This window comes from Temnothorax americanus, unplaced genomic scaffold (assembly GCF_048541705.1).
Source record: "Temnothorax americanus isolate GAGA-0224 unplaced genomic scaffold, ASM4854170v1 Scaffold87, whole genome shotgun sequence".
In the NCBI taxonomy this organism is placed as follows: domain Eukaryota; kingdom Metazoa; phylum Arthropoda; class Insecta; order Hymenoptera; family Formicidae; genus Temnothorax; species Temnothorax americanus.
This window is the reverse complement of record NW_027509810.1, coordinates 168,427-187,844: the sequence shown is the minus strand read 5'-3', so window position 1 is coordinate 187,844 and position 19,418 is coordinate 168,427. Positions and strand designations below refer to the sequence as shown.

Genomic DNA, 19,418 nt, shown 5'->3' with positions numbered 1-19,418 from the left:
TGTTGCCACGAAAAACTATGCCGTTATTATTTATCAAGTGAAACTCTCAAAATTTTAGCGCGTTGCTGCATCACGGAATAACGATGATGCCATTTAAAACACCGCGATGCAGGGCGAATTACATTGCTCGAACTATGTTGTATAAGACTATTTAGATACAGAGTGACAGAGTGTATACATTGTCCAACGCATTTCTAACAAGATGGTCTGTTTGGTTGTTTCAGAAACTCTCACAATGTGAACGTACAAACAAACGCAAATGCCCAACAAGGCACGGCCTCGTCAAGATTCGAGTGGTCTCCTCAATCCCCCATAGATGTCTTGTAAGTATCGAAGAGATTTTCCGATTAAAACTGTGCACGGGAAATATATCTCGATATATCTCTCCTCCGTTCGCGCTCGATTCAATTACGTCGGAACCTTGCGGAATCCGCGGGCGAGAGAGTCGTATGTAATTAGTTAATTAAAGTTTCCGCGCTTGTCCTCTCCCGACGAGAAAATTGCTACTTTCCGCGGCTACGTCCATTGAATTAGCTCACGAGATAATGTTCAATTTTAACGGAACGGAAGATCACATCGTGTGTGTTGCAATTCTTCTTTTTATCTTTAACACCAGTTATCTTTATCTTTAACGAGGCATCAAATTTCACGCCCGTTCAAAGTAAAGTCGCGCCCCGAAGTGCTCGTCTCGATAGTTTACCTACATTATTAATGCGTTATGTAAATTTGCCTGGCCGTATAAACACGTTGATACGCTACGACGGCAATAAGTAAATAGCTAGTCGTTTCGATAGTCGTGAGTGCCGAGCTTCGCTAGGAGCGCAACGACGCGGAAGGCAACTCTGGAAATTGCAATTTGTCCGAACAACACGGGCCGCGTATTTCCCACGGAAACACCTCGGCCTACCGCGCCACGCAATGGCACAAAGCAAATTTTAGCCAGAAAACTTGCGCGTCAAATGGCTCCCATTGTGCAATAGGGAGTCGACTGTAACGCGAATGTTATTCCGGGCGTATTTCGAGCGGAGCGAGGGGGGCGGAGAGAAGGGCTCGTTAAAAATATAATATTAAAGCGTATGTGGATACGCGATACGCGCGGGGTCGTTCGTATAACATCAAGTATCTAGTTACGGATAAAGAAGAAAGTCCGGGCAAACATTCGTAAATACCCGCAATCTCTTTCGAACGTGCGCAGTTTCGTAACATCTTCGAACGCGAAGTGAAAGATGTAAACGGAATAAAAAAGATGGAGGATAGAACACGACTTCGTTAGCGATAGATATTCGCTAATTGCGTCTCGAGCTGCAATTAAGACTAAAAGTGACGTGACGAGAAACGCGCGCGGGTATATATACGTACTCGATTATTCTGACAAATCAACGTGAAAACGATGATGTAACGCGGCTGGAGGCGCATCGGGCAATAAACGTGTTGGAGGAGCCATTACATCGGAATACAAGATGCAGCCGCATCAAATTTAGATTGCGCTCTATGTCTCAGGGGTACCGACCTTTCTGCATCATTTACACCGGATCGATCCTCCGCGCTTCCTCGATCTTCTCCCCTCCCTTTCGCCCTTCCCCCCCCCGTCCTCTCCCCGTGTCTCGTTTCAGAAGTTCATTAGCTATTCGGAGTTTAAGAGCTCTCGAGTACAAGTTTCGTCACTCGTGAATTTTGATTCATTCTTCGGGGGGCTATACGCTCGCCGCGGACGACTTTCGCCGTGGGATCTTTATTCACGCGAGAACATGTAATTTACATGCCTGTTGCGCGAATGCTGAAAATGTCTCACCTCGAGCAACGTTAACAAATATAATCTGGGGGGACAAGTCGAGAACGCGAGAACGTTGTCAATTTTTGTCGTCTATAATCCAGACGTGCGTCTTTCAGCGACGATAAATGTGGGAAACGATGACTCGGCACGATTATCGATAATACACGCCGGTAAAGATACGTAAATATGTAATGTACAGTAACGTGTAATGTCTTGTAAGATAGTTCGAGTTTAATCGCCCATTATTTTTCGCTCACGGGACAGCATGCGGGTCGATGATTTATCGTTCGCGGGCAGAGGCCACGAAATCCTAACGTATGACTCGGTGGAATCGCCGGTAAATCCGCCGATCGATCCTTTTGAGCCCGCATTCAATGGCGAACGAAATTAGCGAGCGCGCGGCATTGACAACCGCTTTGTTCGTCTGTCACGCGAGCGTTCCCGCGATAAATTTGCGCCGGCAACCGTAGCGTTTCGTGTAAATGCCAATCAACTGCACAATTATCGGTCACGAGTCACTGCGGTGGCCCAAAATTGTTTCTACTCGCTTAGTTAGAGTTTAGAGCGCGGAAAATAAACCTGCGGCCTGCGTTAAATAATCCGTTACTTTTAACCCTCCCTACCTTCCGATTCGTTCCCGATAAATCGGATCGTGCAGAGGACTTGGGGAGTCGTAATGGCTTGTAAATTGGACGCTCCGCGAGATATCCGTGCATCGTATCCGCGTGCGCGGCGCACTGTAATAATCGACGATCACGCTGAGACTTAATCATTCCTACCGCGCCTCGGCGAAGAAAGAATAGATTAGAGACGTCGCCTGTAACTAACGGCGCTGTTGCGTGCTAAGAGGAGGGAAAAACGAGGGGGAGAAACGCGATTGCCCTTTGAGAACCTTTCAGAGTGGAGGCTCGTGCTCGTGCTCGAGAGAATCAAGCTCGACTGAGTCTCGGCAGTCTCGGCACTCGGCACTTTGAAATAACATTTGAATATCCGGCGAGACAGGCGTTTCTCGATTGTCTGCCGCAGGTGGATGCCCCGCTCCACCATGAGGCCGGCCGAGGGTGACGCGTCGGATTGCATTTTAGTGGTCGGCGTATCCAGATCGAAAATGGCCGTCGCTTTTCTATCGGTCGCCCTGCTGTCTCTCTTCCTCACCTTCCACATACTCTACGACAGCGCCGTTTACAGCCTCCACGCGGTCTCCGCCGTCGAAGGACGCACGGTCGAGCTGGTTTCTCAGGTAACGTGTCTCTCGTAACAAAAATTGCATTTTGCGAATGTCTCTCCGCAGACAGCACCAGACTGCCATGTGTGTGGTGGATTTATGACCAGGTACGCGCGTCGCCGCCCCTCATCTTCTCCAACTCCAAGGTTCACTTCCCGCGCACGAATCGCCATCTTCCCCAGGCCATCATAATCGGCGTACGCAAGTGCGGCACGAGGGCATTGCTGGAGATGCTCTTCCTGCACCCGCAGATACAGAAGGCGGCCGGCGAGGTCCACTTCTTCGACCGTGACGACAACTACGGGAAGGGTCTGGAATGGTACCGCCGCAAGATGCCCTACTCCTTCAAGGGACAGATCACCATCGAGAAGAGCCCCAGTTACTTCGTGACGCCCGAGGTGCCCGAGAGGATCCGCGCGATGAACGGCAGCGTCAAGTTGCTGCTGATCGTGCGGGAGCCGGTCACCCGGGCGATATCGGATTACACGCAATTGCGCACGCACGCCGCGACCGCGTCCACATTGACCAACGGCACGCCGCAACAACAGCAGCAACAGCAGCAGCAAGTGGCGCGTACATTCGAGGAGCTTGTTATGCGACCCGACGGTACCATCAACGAGTCCTACAGACCGGTCGCCATCTCCCTCTATCACACCTATATGCATCGTTGGCTGGAAGTGTTTCCCAGGGAGCAGATTCTCATAGTGAATGGCGATCAATTGATCGAGGATCCGGTACCTCAGCTGCGCCGAATCGAGAATTTCCTCGGGCTAGAGCCGCGCATCGGTCGGCACAACTTCTACTTTAACCACACCAAGGGCTTCTATTGCCTGAGGAACGAGACTTCGGAGAAGTGTCTGAAGGAGAGCAAGGGGAGACGTCATCCGCGCGTCAGTCCGATGGTCGTGACAAAGCTGAGGAAGTTCTTCAACGAGCACAATCAACGCTTCTACGAGCTCGTCGGTGAGGATCTCGGCTGGCCGGAGGAATAACCATCGTGGAAAGTCCCGACTCGTTCGTTACGCGACGCGAGTCGCGTGTGCATCCGGCGGCGGGCATGATCGTTCAAAAAATCAAATACATTATCATCCTCCATCCCTATCGTCCTCTCGCCGAAGAAGGTAATATCGCTGCCGATCATCGATGGAAATTAACCGCGGGTCGAAGAACCGACGTCGTCGATCAAGACTCTTCGGCATTACATCGTTTCGATCATCAGCGATATTCTTCGGGGACACCGACGAGGATAAGTAATTCATTATTGATTATCGATTCCTTTATTCTCGTTAAAGAGGTTTAATGCGCTAATGTTTCACGACGAAAGTATATACCGGCGCCGTTATTAGCGGGATGCATGCGAGACCGAGCATCTTGTTATTGCATTATCAAACATGTAAGCGTATACAAAACAGGCGCACACAGAGGAATACACATATACACGTACGCGCACACACAGAGACAGACAGACACTGACACAAAAGTTACAATAACGCCGGCCAAAATAAAATAGAGTCGCGGATCTGCGAGACGGACGCGATCGCCTCGTGGATTCGCGCGAACATGCGGATCACATTGGTCCGTGACTTTACATATCAATTTTACATATCGATAGTTTACATATCAATAGGTTAACTAGTTCGTATGACAAAGATTGAATATTTTTATAATCCACATTGGAAGTTGTTATATCGCTTATGTCGTTAAGGATATTACGTAACGCGAAGAATTCTCGCGCGATCATGAAGATCGTAAGTTTTTTTTATCGCGCCCCGCGCATGCACGATTCACTACCCTAAGTATAGAAAGAGGAGGATAATTATGCCAGTCTACTTTTTTTTTAGAGAAACCGAGAGAGAAAGTCGAACGCAATATTTTCTTTTCCGTCTCCTCTAAGTTTATCTCTTCTCTTTCTCTCTCTCTTTTTCTACCGGCAGAAAAACGCGAACGTTTTTCTCCATCGTTTTCTGACACTGGATATTGGCGCAAGCGTTCCTCTGGGAACACGAAGAGAGAAGTAGGGTGGAATCCGACCAACCGCGAATAAACTCGTCAGCGGTAGCATAGACACGGAACGGTTCGCCGAGGCTTTATCGTAGAAATCTTTATAATCGATTATTCTCCAAATCTCCCGATGGAGCTTGAACATGCGTAACGTTCTTTATACGTAGTAAATTTCTACCGAATGAGACCGAGTATTACACATGTGTGGCGAAAGCAATGCGACAACGGGGGAACTCCGTCATGAATTTATTACAACAGTACGAAAAGCCCTCCCTTTGTCGTTGAAAGGGCTTTTAATTATTACCCGGGATAATTAATAATTTGACTCGTCGTCGACGAGGATGATATGGACGTCGCGAGACGTAACTAGTACGCTTTAATACAATATGCTTGCGAATTTTGAAAGGCACATTAAACTTTGTAATAACGAGAGAGAATCATTATTAAATACCTGAAGAATTTTACGAAAATTTTTATATTTTTCTCAAAATCCTCTTTTTTAATGTGGATCGTGGCTGATGAGGATCACCGACGATTGGAGACGATTACAAAGTATATATCTGTTATTGGGAACGCGGGGAAAACAAGGGAGATGAAAGAAGCGAGTCGTGGTAAGCGAGAGCTTGCCGCTTAGCGAGCGGGCTCTTCTCTCGGAAGGATGTACGGCGCGCTGCCATAAATAATCCGCTTTGCGGCGCAAGTGAGTCGTGCATGCGCGGCAAAATGCACCGTGCGTTAATTCGTGCGATAAATACCGATCGCCTAGGCTCCGTTTCAGCGGCCGGAGATCTCGGGGAATCGGAGTAATCGGCGTTCCGAGGCCAAGTGCGTCAATTTTCTTTGCGCCGCGATTATTTTCCAACGAACAGGCACTATACTACACCTATTATCCGATATCTTCGCAATTAGAACACTTTCGGTGTCATCGACTTGGAAGCTTGAAGCAAAAAGGAGGCGATTCACGCCGGTTAAATCATTTCCAACGAGAGGAGAGAGAGAGAGAACGTTTATCCTTGGTACTGGAGCGGAATAAGCTCCCCGAGCTTATTTCTATTAATCTGTTTTCACAGTTGTGATTATTTAGAAGCGAAGCTCCGCTTTGCGCACGCACCGACTTCGTTAATTACCTCGTCGCTGCAATTTGCCCGCTCGTCACAAATGGGTATAACGTTGTTGCGCGGCTCGATCATCGGTTTCGTCGAAAGCCCAATCCGACGAGGTCTCGTCAACGGCAATTTCGAGTCTCGAGCAATTCGGGCCTCAAAGAGAGCCCGTGCGTCTCGTCGTCGTCGGTCCTCCTTTTCGCCATACACGCCGCGCTTTGATCAAATCTCTGCTCCCTCTGCGGGGACTCGGTTGCATTTGGTGTAAGTTGTAATTTCCGCAAACAATCTTTGATTCTCGTTGGATTACCTCACCGGTTTAGGTACGCCGGGTTTATAGAACACTCGGGATGCGAATCTTTCGCGATTAATACACGAGCGAGAGGGTTTCCCCGCCGATAGATTATCTCTCTCTCTCTCTCTCTCTCTCTCTCTCTCTCTCTCTCTCTCTCTCTCTCTCTCTCTCTCTCTCTCTCTCTCTCTCTCTCTCTCTCCCTCTAATACGCTTTCTCGAACAATGTCGGATCGATAGAGTCGGAACGAGCGAGCAATTGTTATCGCAAGTAAATTTTCAATTAGCAGATTAATACCGCGGCGTGACCGAGGACGAATTCGAAAACGTCACGCCATCGGTCTTTTTGCGACTCCCCCCGCATAATCTCGCGGACGAATATTTAATTTCCTTGACTAATAACCGTAGCGAGTTTCGTTCGGTGCTGCACGCGTGACACGCAATCGCTTTTCCACGGCTTTAAAACGCACATATCGCTCGATATTCCTCCTCGTGACGAGCGAAAGGAATCGCGTTACGACTTCCGACCTCCGCGCCTAATTAAGGAACTTGCAGACCTTCTTTAGGGAAGTCACGGCACGGCTCGATAAGCTAAGAAGCGTTAGCCGCGGTCACGTTAACCATCTCTCACGCTCGGTTACGCTCGTTTAAACAGTCGAGGGAATATTTTTCATTTAATTTCGCATTCTCTATAACGAGCGATAGCGTTTTTTTTTTTTTTTTTTTAGATCGCAGCGGTATTTAATCGCCCGATCGATCGTCTTCTTTCTACTTTTTCATTTTCGAAGAGCGAGCAGAAAGAGATTTCTCGAATGAGAATTACCGCGCCGGCCAGATATATATAAGTTACGTTTTCGATTATAATAATGTCCGGGCAACGACGATGGAATCGCCAAGAGCGAAAGCTCTTTGTGAACGAATATTAAATTACCGCGACTTTAATAAATCTCCCGCCGAATCATCTATCCGTTGGGCTGTCGTTAAAATTACGGCGCGAAAAAATATCGTCTCCGGAGCGGAGCAAGATAAATATTGTTCCTTTCCGTCTCTCTCGTTACTGCAAGGGAACGAATAGAAGTTTCATTCCCCGGCGCGCATCGCGCGCGATCACGATATTCTCCCTCGGCCTGCTCCGCGGCCCCGGTCTCGGGCATTCACCCCGACTTTAGTGGCGTTAACAACCCCCCTTCCCTCCTTCCTCTCGGGAGGGGGCGAGGTGCTCTCTTTTTCATCTCTTTTTTTTCTCCATTCGTCGATGTCCGGTCAATCTACGGGGATTTCACACGGCGGCCCTGTATACCATTTGCGGGGGTGTCGCGCGAAAACAAATATATTTTCAACGCCGAAGTTAGCGCGGGAGCCTCTGTAAATATGTCATTTCGTTCCTTCGCATCTTCCGGATGAAATATGAAACGACACATGGAACGGCCACCTGGCGAGATACAGATGTCGAACTAAATGTACCTTGTTACGTATACACCGGAGGTGTCCGACGACCTATAAAATGTAACACACATCGCGCTGCCATGCCATGGAAGTAGAAATTGAATTGGGGTCTTTCGGAAACATGCAGCTGCCCCGCGCCCGGATAACCCCTTTGCTTTGACTGATCGATGTTGCTCGCCGTTCACGTGGACCTCCAGCGAAATGTACGCAGATCCCGCGGATCCCTCTTGTCCCTTTCGTCTCCATTACGGATGCACCCTCTACGGAGCGGAGCCGAGATGAATATGTATTTTCCAGCGAGCGCGCGGCACGCGAAAGCACTGAAATTTATAAAGACCCCGTAGCAGCAGGTATCCCGTACCATTTCCCAAACTATTTCCTCGCTTTTCGTGTAATAACGATCCCGTGTCCGAGATATTTAGCCTTGAAGATGACGGACGATTTATTCGCGAAAAATTCTTGTCGAGGAAAAATTCTCCGAAACTTTCCGAGTATTTTCCACACACTATATAATATATATATATATATATGTGTCTCTTTCTACCTTTTTAAATATTTTCCGGTTCCTTTTCTTCTCCATTAATACCGATACCCGGACAATGAAATAGCCTGGACACGGTCGCGAGAGGCGCTTCTTTTCGCGTGCGATGAATATGCATTTTATGCAAAATGCATCCGCGCTCGCCTCGACTTAAGTCGAGGAAGAAGAAGCGCCGGACTACGAAGGTATCGCAGGAAGGAAGGGTTCGCGTAACGATCTCGAGAAGTCGCCGCGAGTAAAGGAATTATACGGAATTATGAGGGCGTGGATTCTGATTTAACTATCCGTGAATCCGAATATTCAATGCGGAGGTCACCGACCTGCGGCACTCCGGTAAAGTCCGGGAAAGGAAATAGGAAACTGTACAACGTATCAGGAAAATCACGTAAGGATAGACAAGAACGGGGAATAAGGGGGGGGGAGAAGAGAAAAAATGTCACCCCCCCGAGGGAAGAAATTTTACGGCGCATCGGCTATACGGGGTATCTCCGAGCGCGTTATACTACCGGCATGATAAAATTCAGAATCGATTCTCCCTTAATCGCGTATTACTATGCGATACCCGACGTGAACGGCGAGTTACTTCGGGTCTCGGGGGATAATAATAACGCGGTAATCAACCCTCGAGAAGTTTCGTGGAATGGCGGCTTAATAATGCACGCGAAATGCTCCCCGGTATCCACGTGTCGAACCAATGACGAAATTGAATCGCAATATTCGCGATCGTTTTGTTAAATCACGCGATAGATTTCGGATCAATATATAGGATAGAAGCTATTTCAGTCATTTCAACGTTTTTTTTTCTTAACCTCGGTTTAAATGACTAAACAGAAGCATTAACGAACTAAAAAGATTTTGAATACTGGTTCCTATATTACACATTACGTTTTTTAAAATATTTATTACTCTGTGATAACGTGATATTATTTGAATAAATATTGTCCGTAATAACAATACATTTTTTTTTTCGTGTAGCACGGCGGAAGTAAAAATGGTGACGCGCGGCACGAAGCTGTGGAAAAAACGCGAAAAAGCGTGAAAATATCGCTGTTACTACGCAAAAATCTAATTAATTGCCCGTGCAAACTTTTTCACGCTTTAGATTCCGGAACCTTTAAAAATTTTTCGACCCGCTATTGCCGGGCCGAAAAGCGGACACAAAGGTCATTCGTTTGCGCATTTCGCGCGACTGCGTTTACCGGAAATACTCTGGCAGGACGATTACTCGAACGTTGGAAAATTCAAATTTTAGTGTCGAGCGTTTTTAGAACACATAAATTCTCATTCGCATTGTAAAAAGATACGAAGTAAATTAATGTTTTTGGATGATCTTTATACACAACTCGAGAACGTGCGTTTGAATATCGAGAAGAACCGAGCTATGTGCCCTTTGCTAAATAATCGATGAGAGCAGCTTGATCTTCGTTTGTCTTCGACTCGTATACCCTTTATTGATCGCAGCGATCGGTTTACTATTTTCTTCCTTACCGTTATATCGTTGCCTTTTACTACTATAAACGGTATTGGACCAGCTAAATCCGAAAAATTGCCATCTATAAGCATAATTAAGAAGTTTGTTTTTGCAAGCGAAAAAGATGTATTTTCGTCCGACCCGTCCACTTCTAAGAACTCGAAACTTATCTCCAACAAATAAATAAACGTTCAGTACCAAAACACACGTGTATCTCCTAAAAAAATTTTGCTTCTCCAGAAATAAAAATATCAAAGAGGATATCGAATGATAGGTGTCAGATTATATATAAATATAATCATGAAAATTAAATTAGAAGCGGTGTGTACGTTTTTATAACAACATTCTCGAAGAGATTGACGCGCAGGGATAGGCCTTCGAATCTCCCGAAGCACGAAGGGGAGGTTAGACCACGGGAGGATGAAAGAAACCAAGACATTAATGAGTCAACAAGGAGGGTGCATGCAATTATCTCTTTTTGGGGTGGCACGCACTCTCGCGCTCGGAACGTTAGCCGTTAGTCGTTAAAAAAAAATACATATCATACTTGATAAGGGTAGAATAAGAAGATCGCTCAACGATCCTTGGATCACTCGAATCTATACTTCGACAAATCCTTGGATCGTTGAATTTTCGGATCACCGGATCCTTGGACCGTCGGGGAGATCCACGGATCGTCGGAATCGCGAATCATTCCTTCGCGTCGCGCTCGCCACGAACTTGTGCGTGAATTCATTCTCGTCGAGTGCAATTTTGCGAGAAAAATTGCGCGCACAAGCATGATTCAATGCGGTGCAAGTCCTTCCAATAATACTCAATCGCATCACTTTGTAGTGGTATACAAAAATTCAATTTATGACTCAATCGCTGAGAGGCACTCAATTCGAAAAATGAAAAACTTACGCAAGGGTGACTAACAAAAGTCGAAGGTGAAAAGTACAAAAGACATCAACAAGCAGCAACGAGAAAAAAATTCGCCCCGGAAAGCGAGGAATCTATGAATGGAGGGACATGTAGTTGATTTAGGATACAATGTGTACACGCGCGAGTTGCAACTTGCGCTTGCTTTCCGTTCCTTCTTATCGGCTTTCGCGAGTCAACGGCGGCAGTGGAGCACACTTTCTACCACGGACGGGGGATATCTCAACGAGAGAGTGTCCCCCGTCCTGCCCCTTGCCAACCGGCCCGTCCTCCTTTTCCCTTCACCTTCATCGTCTGTATATCGTGCACCCCCGCGGGAGAGCACTGATTTATTTAAAAGACGAAGTCGACGCGAAGCTACCGGCTCCGTCACTGCCGGCAAGAGTCGCTCGATTCTCGCATCCCGGGTTTCCACTTGAATTTTTATTTTACAAATTTCTGTCCCTTCGCGGTACACGTGCCGATTTATTTCCCCACAGTCATTCGCAACCGACTTTCCCTATATTTGGCTCGCTAAATTTACCGCGTAGTAAACTCGAACTAAAATTTGCATTTACAATTTGAACCTGTGCCCGTAGCTAAATATACTCCGCTTTCATAATTAAGTTCGAAGTCAAACTTTATCGGCGATGATTCAGACATTAGATTATGACTAATATCTTCGATTCTCAGCTGCTTGTAATTCGAGCTTTATCAATACCTCGACTTTTAACCACACCACCATTTTTCCCCGCGTAGACTGCAACAGTATCTATGCAGATATCTCGCGTTTCGAAGATATCTCGCGAGTAATCCTCCGAGGAAATTTCTCCGATCAGGAACAAATGGCGGAAGAACAGTGTATATACGTGCGCTCTTTGTCCGCGCCTATAAGATTCCGTTTTGTACCACGGGAGAACGTGGCGGGCGCAATCGGCGCTCTGTCGACAAAATATCAGATATCTTATCGAGATGACAGCTTCTTCGATGACTCGAACGCCGTTGTTGTTATCTTTCAAGTTGTTCGTCTCGTAAGAACTTGGTATCGCTCGCGCGAAGTTATATGCTATATCAGAGGTGCACAAACTAATGCGCATTCAGCTCGGTTTAGACCGGTTAGTTATTTTTTTGAGACGTATAAATCGAATCAAGTTAAGATATACGATGTTCTAAATCACGCGCTGCACATCTTTATTTGCCAAGAGAAACGTATAATTATTATGTTATAATAATATATGTAAGTATATAATAACGTATTATTATGTTAAGATATCAGAAAAGTCATGTCTACTTTATAATTATTATTATTACCTCTCTCCCTGTGATGTCAAATTAGCATATATCGTAACTTTCGTTCCCGCAATATTAAGTGCAATATGTCGTTACTACCACTGCAATTTATTTTTTTATAAACGGTAAAAATTGAAACAGCGAGAGACGATCGATTATCGGTTTATATCAAACTAGTGAATAATGCGACAAGTGGGGCCAGTATCCCTTTTTTGGAAGGAAAGATATAGTTAACCACAAAGAAAGAGTGTTAAGAATTTTGTTGGTCTCGTTCGATCGCTCGTTTATCGCTAAGTATTTTACCATGTCACTTGTGTGCGATTTGTTTGAGATTTCCGTATTCTTTGTCCGGGTGACAAAAAGCGAGTTTGCGCGCCGCTGGTAAGGCGTAAGAATAGACGTAAGATATAGATTTACAAAACCGTAGCTAAGTATACGTTAAGCAATAAGCCACGCTACAAGAGAAAAAAACGATACATATCAACAATTGCCTGTACGGCGTACACGATGTCGTTTCTCGACACGTGCGCCGGATTAAGCGAAAACAAAAAAAAAGAAGATGAGTGTCACAAAAGCGAGGTGTTCGTGCGGAACCGAGAACGATCGAGAAGCAATCGCACAAGTTACGGGGGTTGAGGGATAACAAAATATCTTATATCGCAAGATTTTTCTGAAAATGTGTAAGTATACCCGAATGTGTTTGCGAGACATATAGATGGCGGAGATGAAACTTTTAGAAAACATTCCGTCGATCTTTTTATGGCGAGCATGTAATCAAGCTGGACATTCCGTGCACATTTATACAGAACGTGTTTTCGTATTATTCTCTTTCATTCGTAGCGTTTTTATATGTACATTGGGTTCAAACGTATAAAAAGCTTGTATATATATCGTTTTATATATATATATATAGAGAGAGAGGGGTAAAAGCCATAGTGGTGTATTCAATATTTTGAAAAATTCGACTTACACCACTATGGCTTTTACCCCTTCGTATATCGGTCCAAACGTAAAAAGCTTCCTGTTGAAAATTTTCGGTAGTTTTTTCTTCGGAAACGCGTGGAATGGAGGGAAAAAAACCGTGAGAGGGTTGTTCCGTAAAGCGGTAGTTTTCCCTTCGGGAAAGCGTGAATTAATACACGCGGAAATATCGATCGACCCCGAGCCCGTGGCGCGCATACGGCAAAAAAGTCAGGTCGTTCCGCGAAAAGAAAAACGGAGAGGAGACACCGGCGTATAGGAGAGAAGACGGGGGAGAAGAGCCACATCTCGCGGCCATGTCCGTTTGGCGCGGCCGCGTTTTCCCCGGGAGAGCCGGCCTCCGGTGGAATATAAAAGGCTTTTGCGCGGCGACCCGGCAAAAATCGCCGCGGCGGCACACGCCTAATCGGCCGAGGGTTGATTCGATAAAACGCGGAAACGCCCGGCGCGACGCTGCGCGCCACGCGGAATTTGCATTCCGCGGGGAACGGCCGGCGGGACCGGCCGTGCAAAGTCGAATTTCACTGTTATCCCGAGAAATCATTATATGCCGAGAAACTTCCCGACTGCTTCTCGATTCGCGAAGGGCGACGCGCAACCACCTTAGGGTCGCATCAAACTAACGCTATAGTTCAAAACGAGTACATATCACTAGTTGTTAATGGCGCATCGTACATAGGTTTAATAATGATTAATAATTAATTTATTATACATTTACCCGTATCTTATATATATATATAATATACATATAAAGAATTGATATATGTATATACAATATCTATATACATATGTGTACACACGTACATATACATATACACAAGCTAGCGCGTAAGTTTTAATAAGACGGTAGAGAGAAACGACAGAGGGAACGTAACTTGACGATTATTCGTCGCTTAATGTTCCGACATACGAACGGAAATACGGACAAAAGCTATTCTCCATCGATATCGAAACCAGACAGTATTTTAAATGAGATATAATGATCGTTAGCATCGTTAGCCACGTATGTCTATTACGTACCGTTTAGCGTTGGTAATCGGTTTCTGTTAGAGGCTTAATACGTTTGTCTTTTTTTTTTTTCATCACTATAACGGTATTTTTTTGAACGAACAATTGCCTAAGTGCGTCACTGAACTCTATTTGAAAAATTGAAACAACCTGTGAACGTTATTTTGTGTTGCGTGAAGTTTACCGGGTGATTTACCGTTTAGAAATAAAAACAAATTAAATTAAAACCTTAACGTTATATCATACAAAGCCGGGCATCAATTAAACACACAACTGCGCTTCCACAATTAAATTTTTATATAACGACTTGTTGTTATACATTGAAATCTATCGACAAACAATACATTTATTACGCGCGATTTAATTTGAACGCCGAAAGAAAAAAAAAGTCCTTCAATTAAATGTCAGAAAGCAACTTTTCCTCTCGTCGACTTTGCTCTAGATCGAAAGTGTCGCGAAATACTCGTATTCAGAGATACATATATACAGACACACACATGCGCGCGCGCACTCACGTTCACGCACACACTCACACGCGCACACGTAACACTTTTAACAAACAAAAAAAAATTATCGTTATCGATGTCTACGATAAATTGTTAAAACCCAAGGCGGCACCGAATCTCTCGGAATCGTTATTGCCGCTCCTGGGCCGATTTGTAATTAACGTTTAACGATATTTATTATTTTTTTTTGTAATAGCATATACCGTGTATGTGTTTCCCGTTTGTGGTTACCCTTACCATTTCCTCTTTCCTCTTTCCTCGTACTTCGATAGGAACTTTAAGGATAACGAATTTCTCGTGTCGCTTCTCACTCTCTCGTACCTTTTAAACGGGCGCCCCGTTAGACGCCCGGCGTAACTAATTAATTAATTCCCTAATATGTTGTACTTGGTCCGATTGTTTAACTGCATATACGAGCTAAAAGTCGATTATCCGGCCGTCGTTATCCGTGAGATTGTGAGATCCACCAACTCCGCTTCTCTCGTATCGGGTGACGTCGCGACGTCTCGCCCCGTTATATCGAGTGTCTTTCATTCGTTGCCGTAGCGGTTCAGCGGATGCGATGCGGCGCAACGGAACAACGAACGATATATACGGAATCGGTATAAAATCCGACGAGGGAATTAATCGTGAGGGAAAAGATGTGCGGGGAAAATTTATAAATGAGAAAGCGGCAGAGCCGCTACTGCCAGCCTCTGGCAAACCACCGCGGGATTTTTATATCGGATAAATATATTTAAACGAATTTATTGGAAATCTCTCTATTGAGGCGGGTAATTAATCTCGGTGAAACTATATATCGAAATAAAGATATCGTATTATAATTAAATTAGGAATATTATCGCAAAAACTCTGTAATAATTGGATTATCTCTCGAATACACTCGGGGCCGAGATTCTGCGACGCAGCCGTCGTATTAACCCCTTCTTGCTCGATATCGTGATTATCTGGCGATTTTGCAAACCGCGATACTTTTACGAGATTCTCGGTATATAAAAATGTCTTTCAAATCGGTCGCTCAAATAACTGAATGTAAATTTATCGCGAGTAAATAAAAGTACTCACGTAAAATAAACTTTAAAAAAAAAAAAAAAAAAAGGTGTATAGAACTATTAAATATATAATTAGATCGCCGAATTTCTCACCGACGGAAATTATGTGATACAAATTTGTGTGCGTTACGTATTTGATAGTAAATTTTATATTGTAGGATATTTATACAACATCGTTATGAGACTTTATAGGATAACGTAGTTTTAGATAGACAAATTGTTGTGATTTAAATAATTTATATCTTTGCGTTTCATTTTATATCCGAGATCTCGATAAAAAAGTGTTTTAATATTAACACGTTGTCGCGTTAGGAAGGGGTTAAAGGGATCAAAGAGCCCGTAGCTTAACCATGTAACCACACAGGTATCTATCGCGTTTCTATGCGCATTATTGTAAATCGCGGACAGACGTTATTAAAACGCTGAAACGAAATTCATGGCATTTCCATTTTCTCGACCAATATGAGTTAATAGCTATAGCCTGTTACTTCTAGCGTGTAATAACGTCCAGCGCCGAACATGATTATTAAAAAAGAATTTTTCTTTTAATATATTATATGTATATTAAATGTGTTACATAATATATATTCGATATATTTTTTGTATTATATATATTATATTTATATGTGTTACATACTATATTATATTATATATACGTTACATATATTTCTGTTTGCAAATTTTGTTTGTTAATTGTGTTTCATCGAAGATTCGTTAAAAATATAAGCATCAATTTATATAAAAGAAGGCGATAAAAGAACTAAAAAATATGCGATAATATCAAATTTATGTCAAAATTAATTTTAGCTCTTGTATTTATAACTGATTTTCTTTCCCTATTGTATTGGAAATATTGCTTAAAAACGAAACGGGATAGTTTTTCAATAATGCTGCAAATTGTGGGAAAATGACCAAGCTTGACTCGTCCCGAGTGCTGGACGCAACATCTAAAAGCGATGGGCGAGCGGAACTCGACGAAATAATTTACGATTTACGTATGTCGCGCGACCAATGTCACATCGTGTAACGAAGAGCAATAATTCTCACCCTGTTGAAAAAAAATTCAACCCGAATTACGAGCGCGATCGAGCTTTCGCGAATGGCAAGCTTCAGTCGAGGGTTGAATCTTCGGCGTATCGCAGAAGGGATTTCTGTGCGAAAAACCCTCGTTATACGCTGAGGATTATTTGAAAGAGGAAAATGCGAGAGAGAGAGAGAGAGAGAGAGAGAGAGCTCCGTCGAATCGAGAGTGAGAGAACAAACATCGAGATATGTATAATACGTCGCGTCAGAAAAAGATGTGATCGATTTCTGATAAAATGATGCGGATTCTTGTATCACTAAAAAAAAAAAATAGGAAACAGAAGGATGCGGCGCTAATCGAGGAGACGATCACGCGTTTATTTCGATCTACATATATAGCAATACGAGAGTCGCGCTCTCCGCGTGTAACAATTTCACGCAATAAAAAGATATAGCATAAACGCCCGCCAACGTATGCGATTTGCGCAGTTACATATTATATTATATAACAATGTAATTGCGTGAGAAGCGTGCGGACGGCGTGCTCCGGCGCGCGATCGTCTCATTGATGGCTCATTTCCGGCGCCCTCCGCGCCGGCATAGAGCGAGGTCGTAAATCACGTTTTTACGGCAACGCTCGCGAAACGAGCGGCCGAGCGCGCGGCGGAGGGCCGAATTTGCGAATGTAATGCGCGCCACGTTTCGTTGAATGAGTTGTTATTATTAGCGGGTTACGTCGCGCGTATATATGCTTTATCCGTACGCTCGCACGTATATCGGTCATCCCGTAAGCGATGCAAACGCGTCTCTATTGTCATTCGTTTTCTGTGGTGATTAACGAAGCACGCAGTCTCCGCTTTCGTTTCTCACCGATCCGTACCTACCGATCTCGCTCGTTCTACCGTTCCTACAAAGAGACGATCAGGTGAATTCGAAGCAATCTCGTCTCCGAGATTGCTTCTGGATGTATTTTAACAAAAAATAAATTTAAAAGTTATTTTCAACGCGACGTATCGTTTACTGTAGGACAGGTTCGGAAGTGTTACGAGAAAAGATGTTTAAGGCCCAGTTTCACAAGTGTAACCGACACTTGTGTGAAACTGGGGCTAAGTCTTACGGGATGACGAATATTGTTCTTTTTCTTTTTTTTTAACCACAATAAAGCTTCGAGCTTCACCCGGTATAACGAAGGATTATCGAGCCCGAATGACGCGGAAGAGTCGGATCGTGGTGCTGGAGACGGTAATTGCGAATGTTTTATCAACGACTCGATGATTAATTTTAAACCTTTTGTATGTTTATATGCAGTTAAATAATGTATACATAATTATGTAATTCAGTGTCGTAAAAATTTAAACCGATCGTAATACCTACACGTACCTCGTTAGCGGAAAGCATGTGCTTCGAATTATCCTTGTAATTTCGTAAGGTGATTAAACGGACCTTTGAAAGATCCTTTTTGTGTCGTCAATTGCCGTGTCTGTACACCTAAGGGCAACTTCGACGAACTCCGATTAACTTAATCGGCGATTAATTCAACCGACCGAATTGCTTAAAGCAAAATTTCTATAACTGTACAATTCATCGTCTCTTCCTTTTTCTTTCATATTTCTAATTTAATCTCTGTTTTCCATATTTCAAATAACAAAAAATTAATAATTTTATAGCAGAATAGTACAGAGATTACGTGATAAATTAATTGACGATCAATTCTATTGACATAATTACTTGATATTAATTGGCGATTAATTCAACCGACAGAATAATTGCTTAAAGTAAAATTTCTAACCATACAATTTGTTATTTCTCTGGTCTATTTTCTATATATTAAACAACAAAAAGTTAACAATTTGACGTTAATAAAATAGTACAGTATTATTTAATAAATTAACTGGCAAAATTAAAATGAGCTTTTAATTGTATTATTCCAAATCTTTTTTGTCCATATGTTAAGGGGATCCTAAAACCGTCTGTAATACCGGCTTTTTTTCTTAGCACTAATCTTTCGCGTGGTTTTATAGAAATGCAAAATTCTTGTCTAGAATTTAAGTACCCATCGAAATCTAGGTCATGGTGGTCGACGTTATATCGAAAACGAGAAAAAATTAATATTTTTGTTAATTTTTGGTATATATACGTGACGACAATATTTGCTTTGTACAAAAATTCCACAATAAATATCCACAAAATTAGACCGGCATGACCTAGGGACAACATTTAAGAACAATATCGTGCAATTAGATCTAAGATTGAAAGCCTAGAAAAAAAGATTAGTTTAAATAAATTTTTACATGTGCAAAAGCACATTCAGGTTGACATTGCGTGTAGCGAGAGATGGCGCAGCACGCGAAACAATTAAGGACAGCGGCCTCTCGTTAGACAAGGACAGATATAGATATATGACATAGAAAACAGGATTAGAAATGTTGACCGTATACCGACGTCGAGGAAGTTCAGCCTTCACTTTAGGATCCCCTTAAGCAACAAAAAATAAATTTTATTTACTTTCGCAGAATGACAAGTATTATTTGATAAATTAAATTTTTTTTTTATATGTTGAACGACAAAAAATCCCATGTATATTAACAGAATAGTGCGGGCATTGCTTGACAAGTTTATCAATGCGATTAAATTAATGAGGAGTTCGATTGAAGTTATCCTAAAATGATATGAATCGTCTTCGTCTCCTTCACAATGATTTCTTTTCTCTCTGCTATATCATTAAATATTTATTCGGAATTTCTATTTACCGATTAAAGCGAACTTCCATACTCTCACGAATAACGATGTACATACGTAATCGTC

General features: G+C 43.4%; 1 protein-coding gene across 1 annotated transcript; it reads left to right on the top strand.

Moving 5' to 3' along the window:
• The first annotated feature begins 259 nt into the window (after positions 1-259).
• Hs3st-a (Heparan sulfate 3-O sulfotransferase-A) lies at positions 260-18,068 on the top strand. Its single transcript, XM_077424617.1, is given in 4 exon segments — positions 260-289; positions 292-323; positions 2,801-3,014; positions 3,107-18,068. Coding segments are annotated over 4 exon segments (1,161 nt in total). The 3' UTR covers positions 3,992-18,068.
• The last annotated feature ends 1,350 nt before the right edge of the window (positions 18,069-19,418 follow it).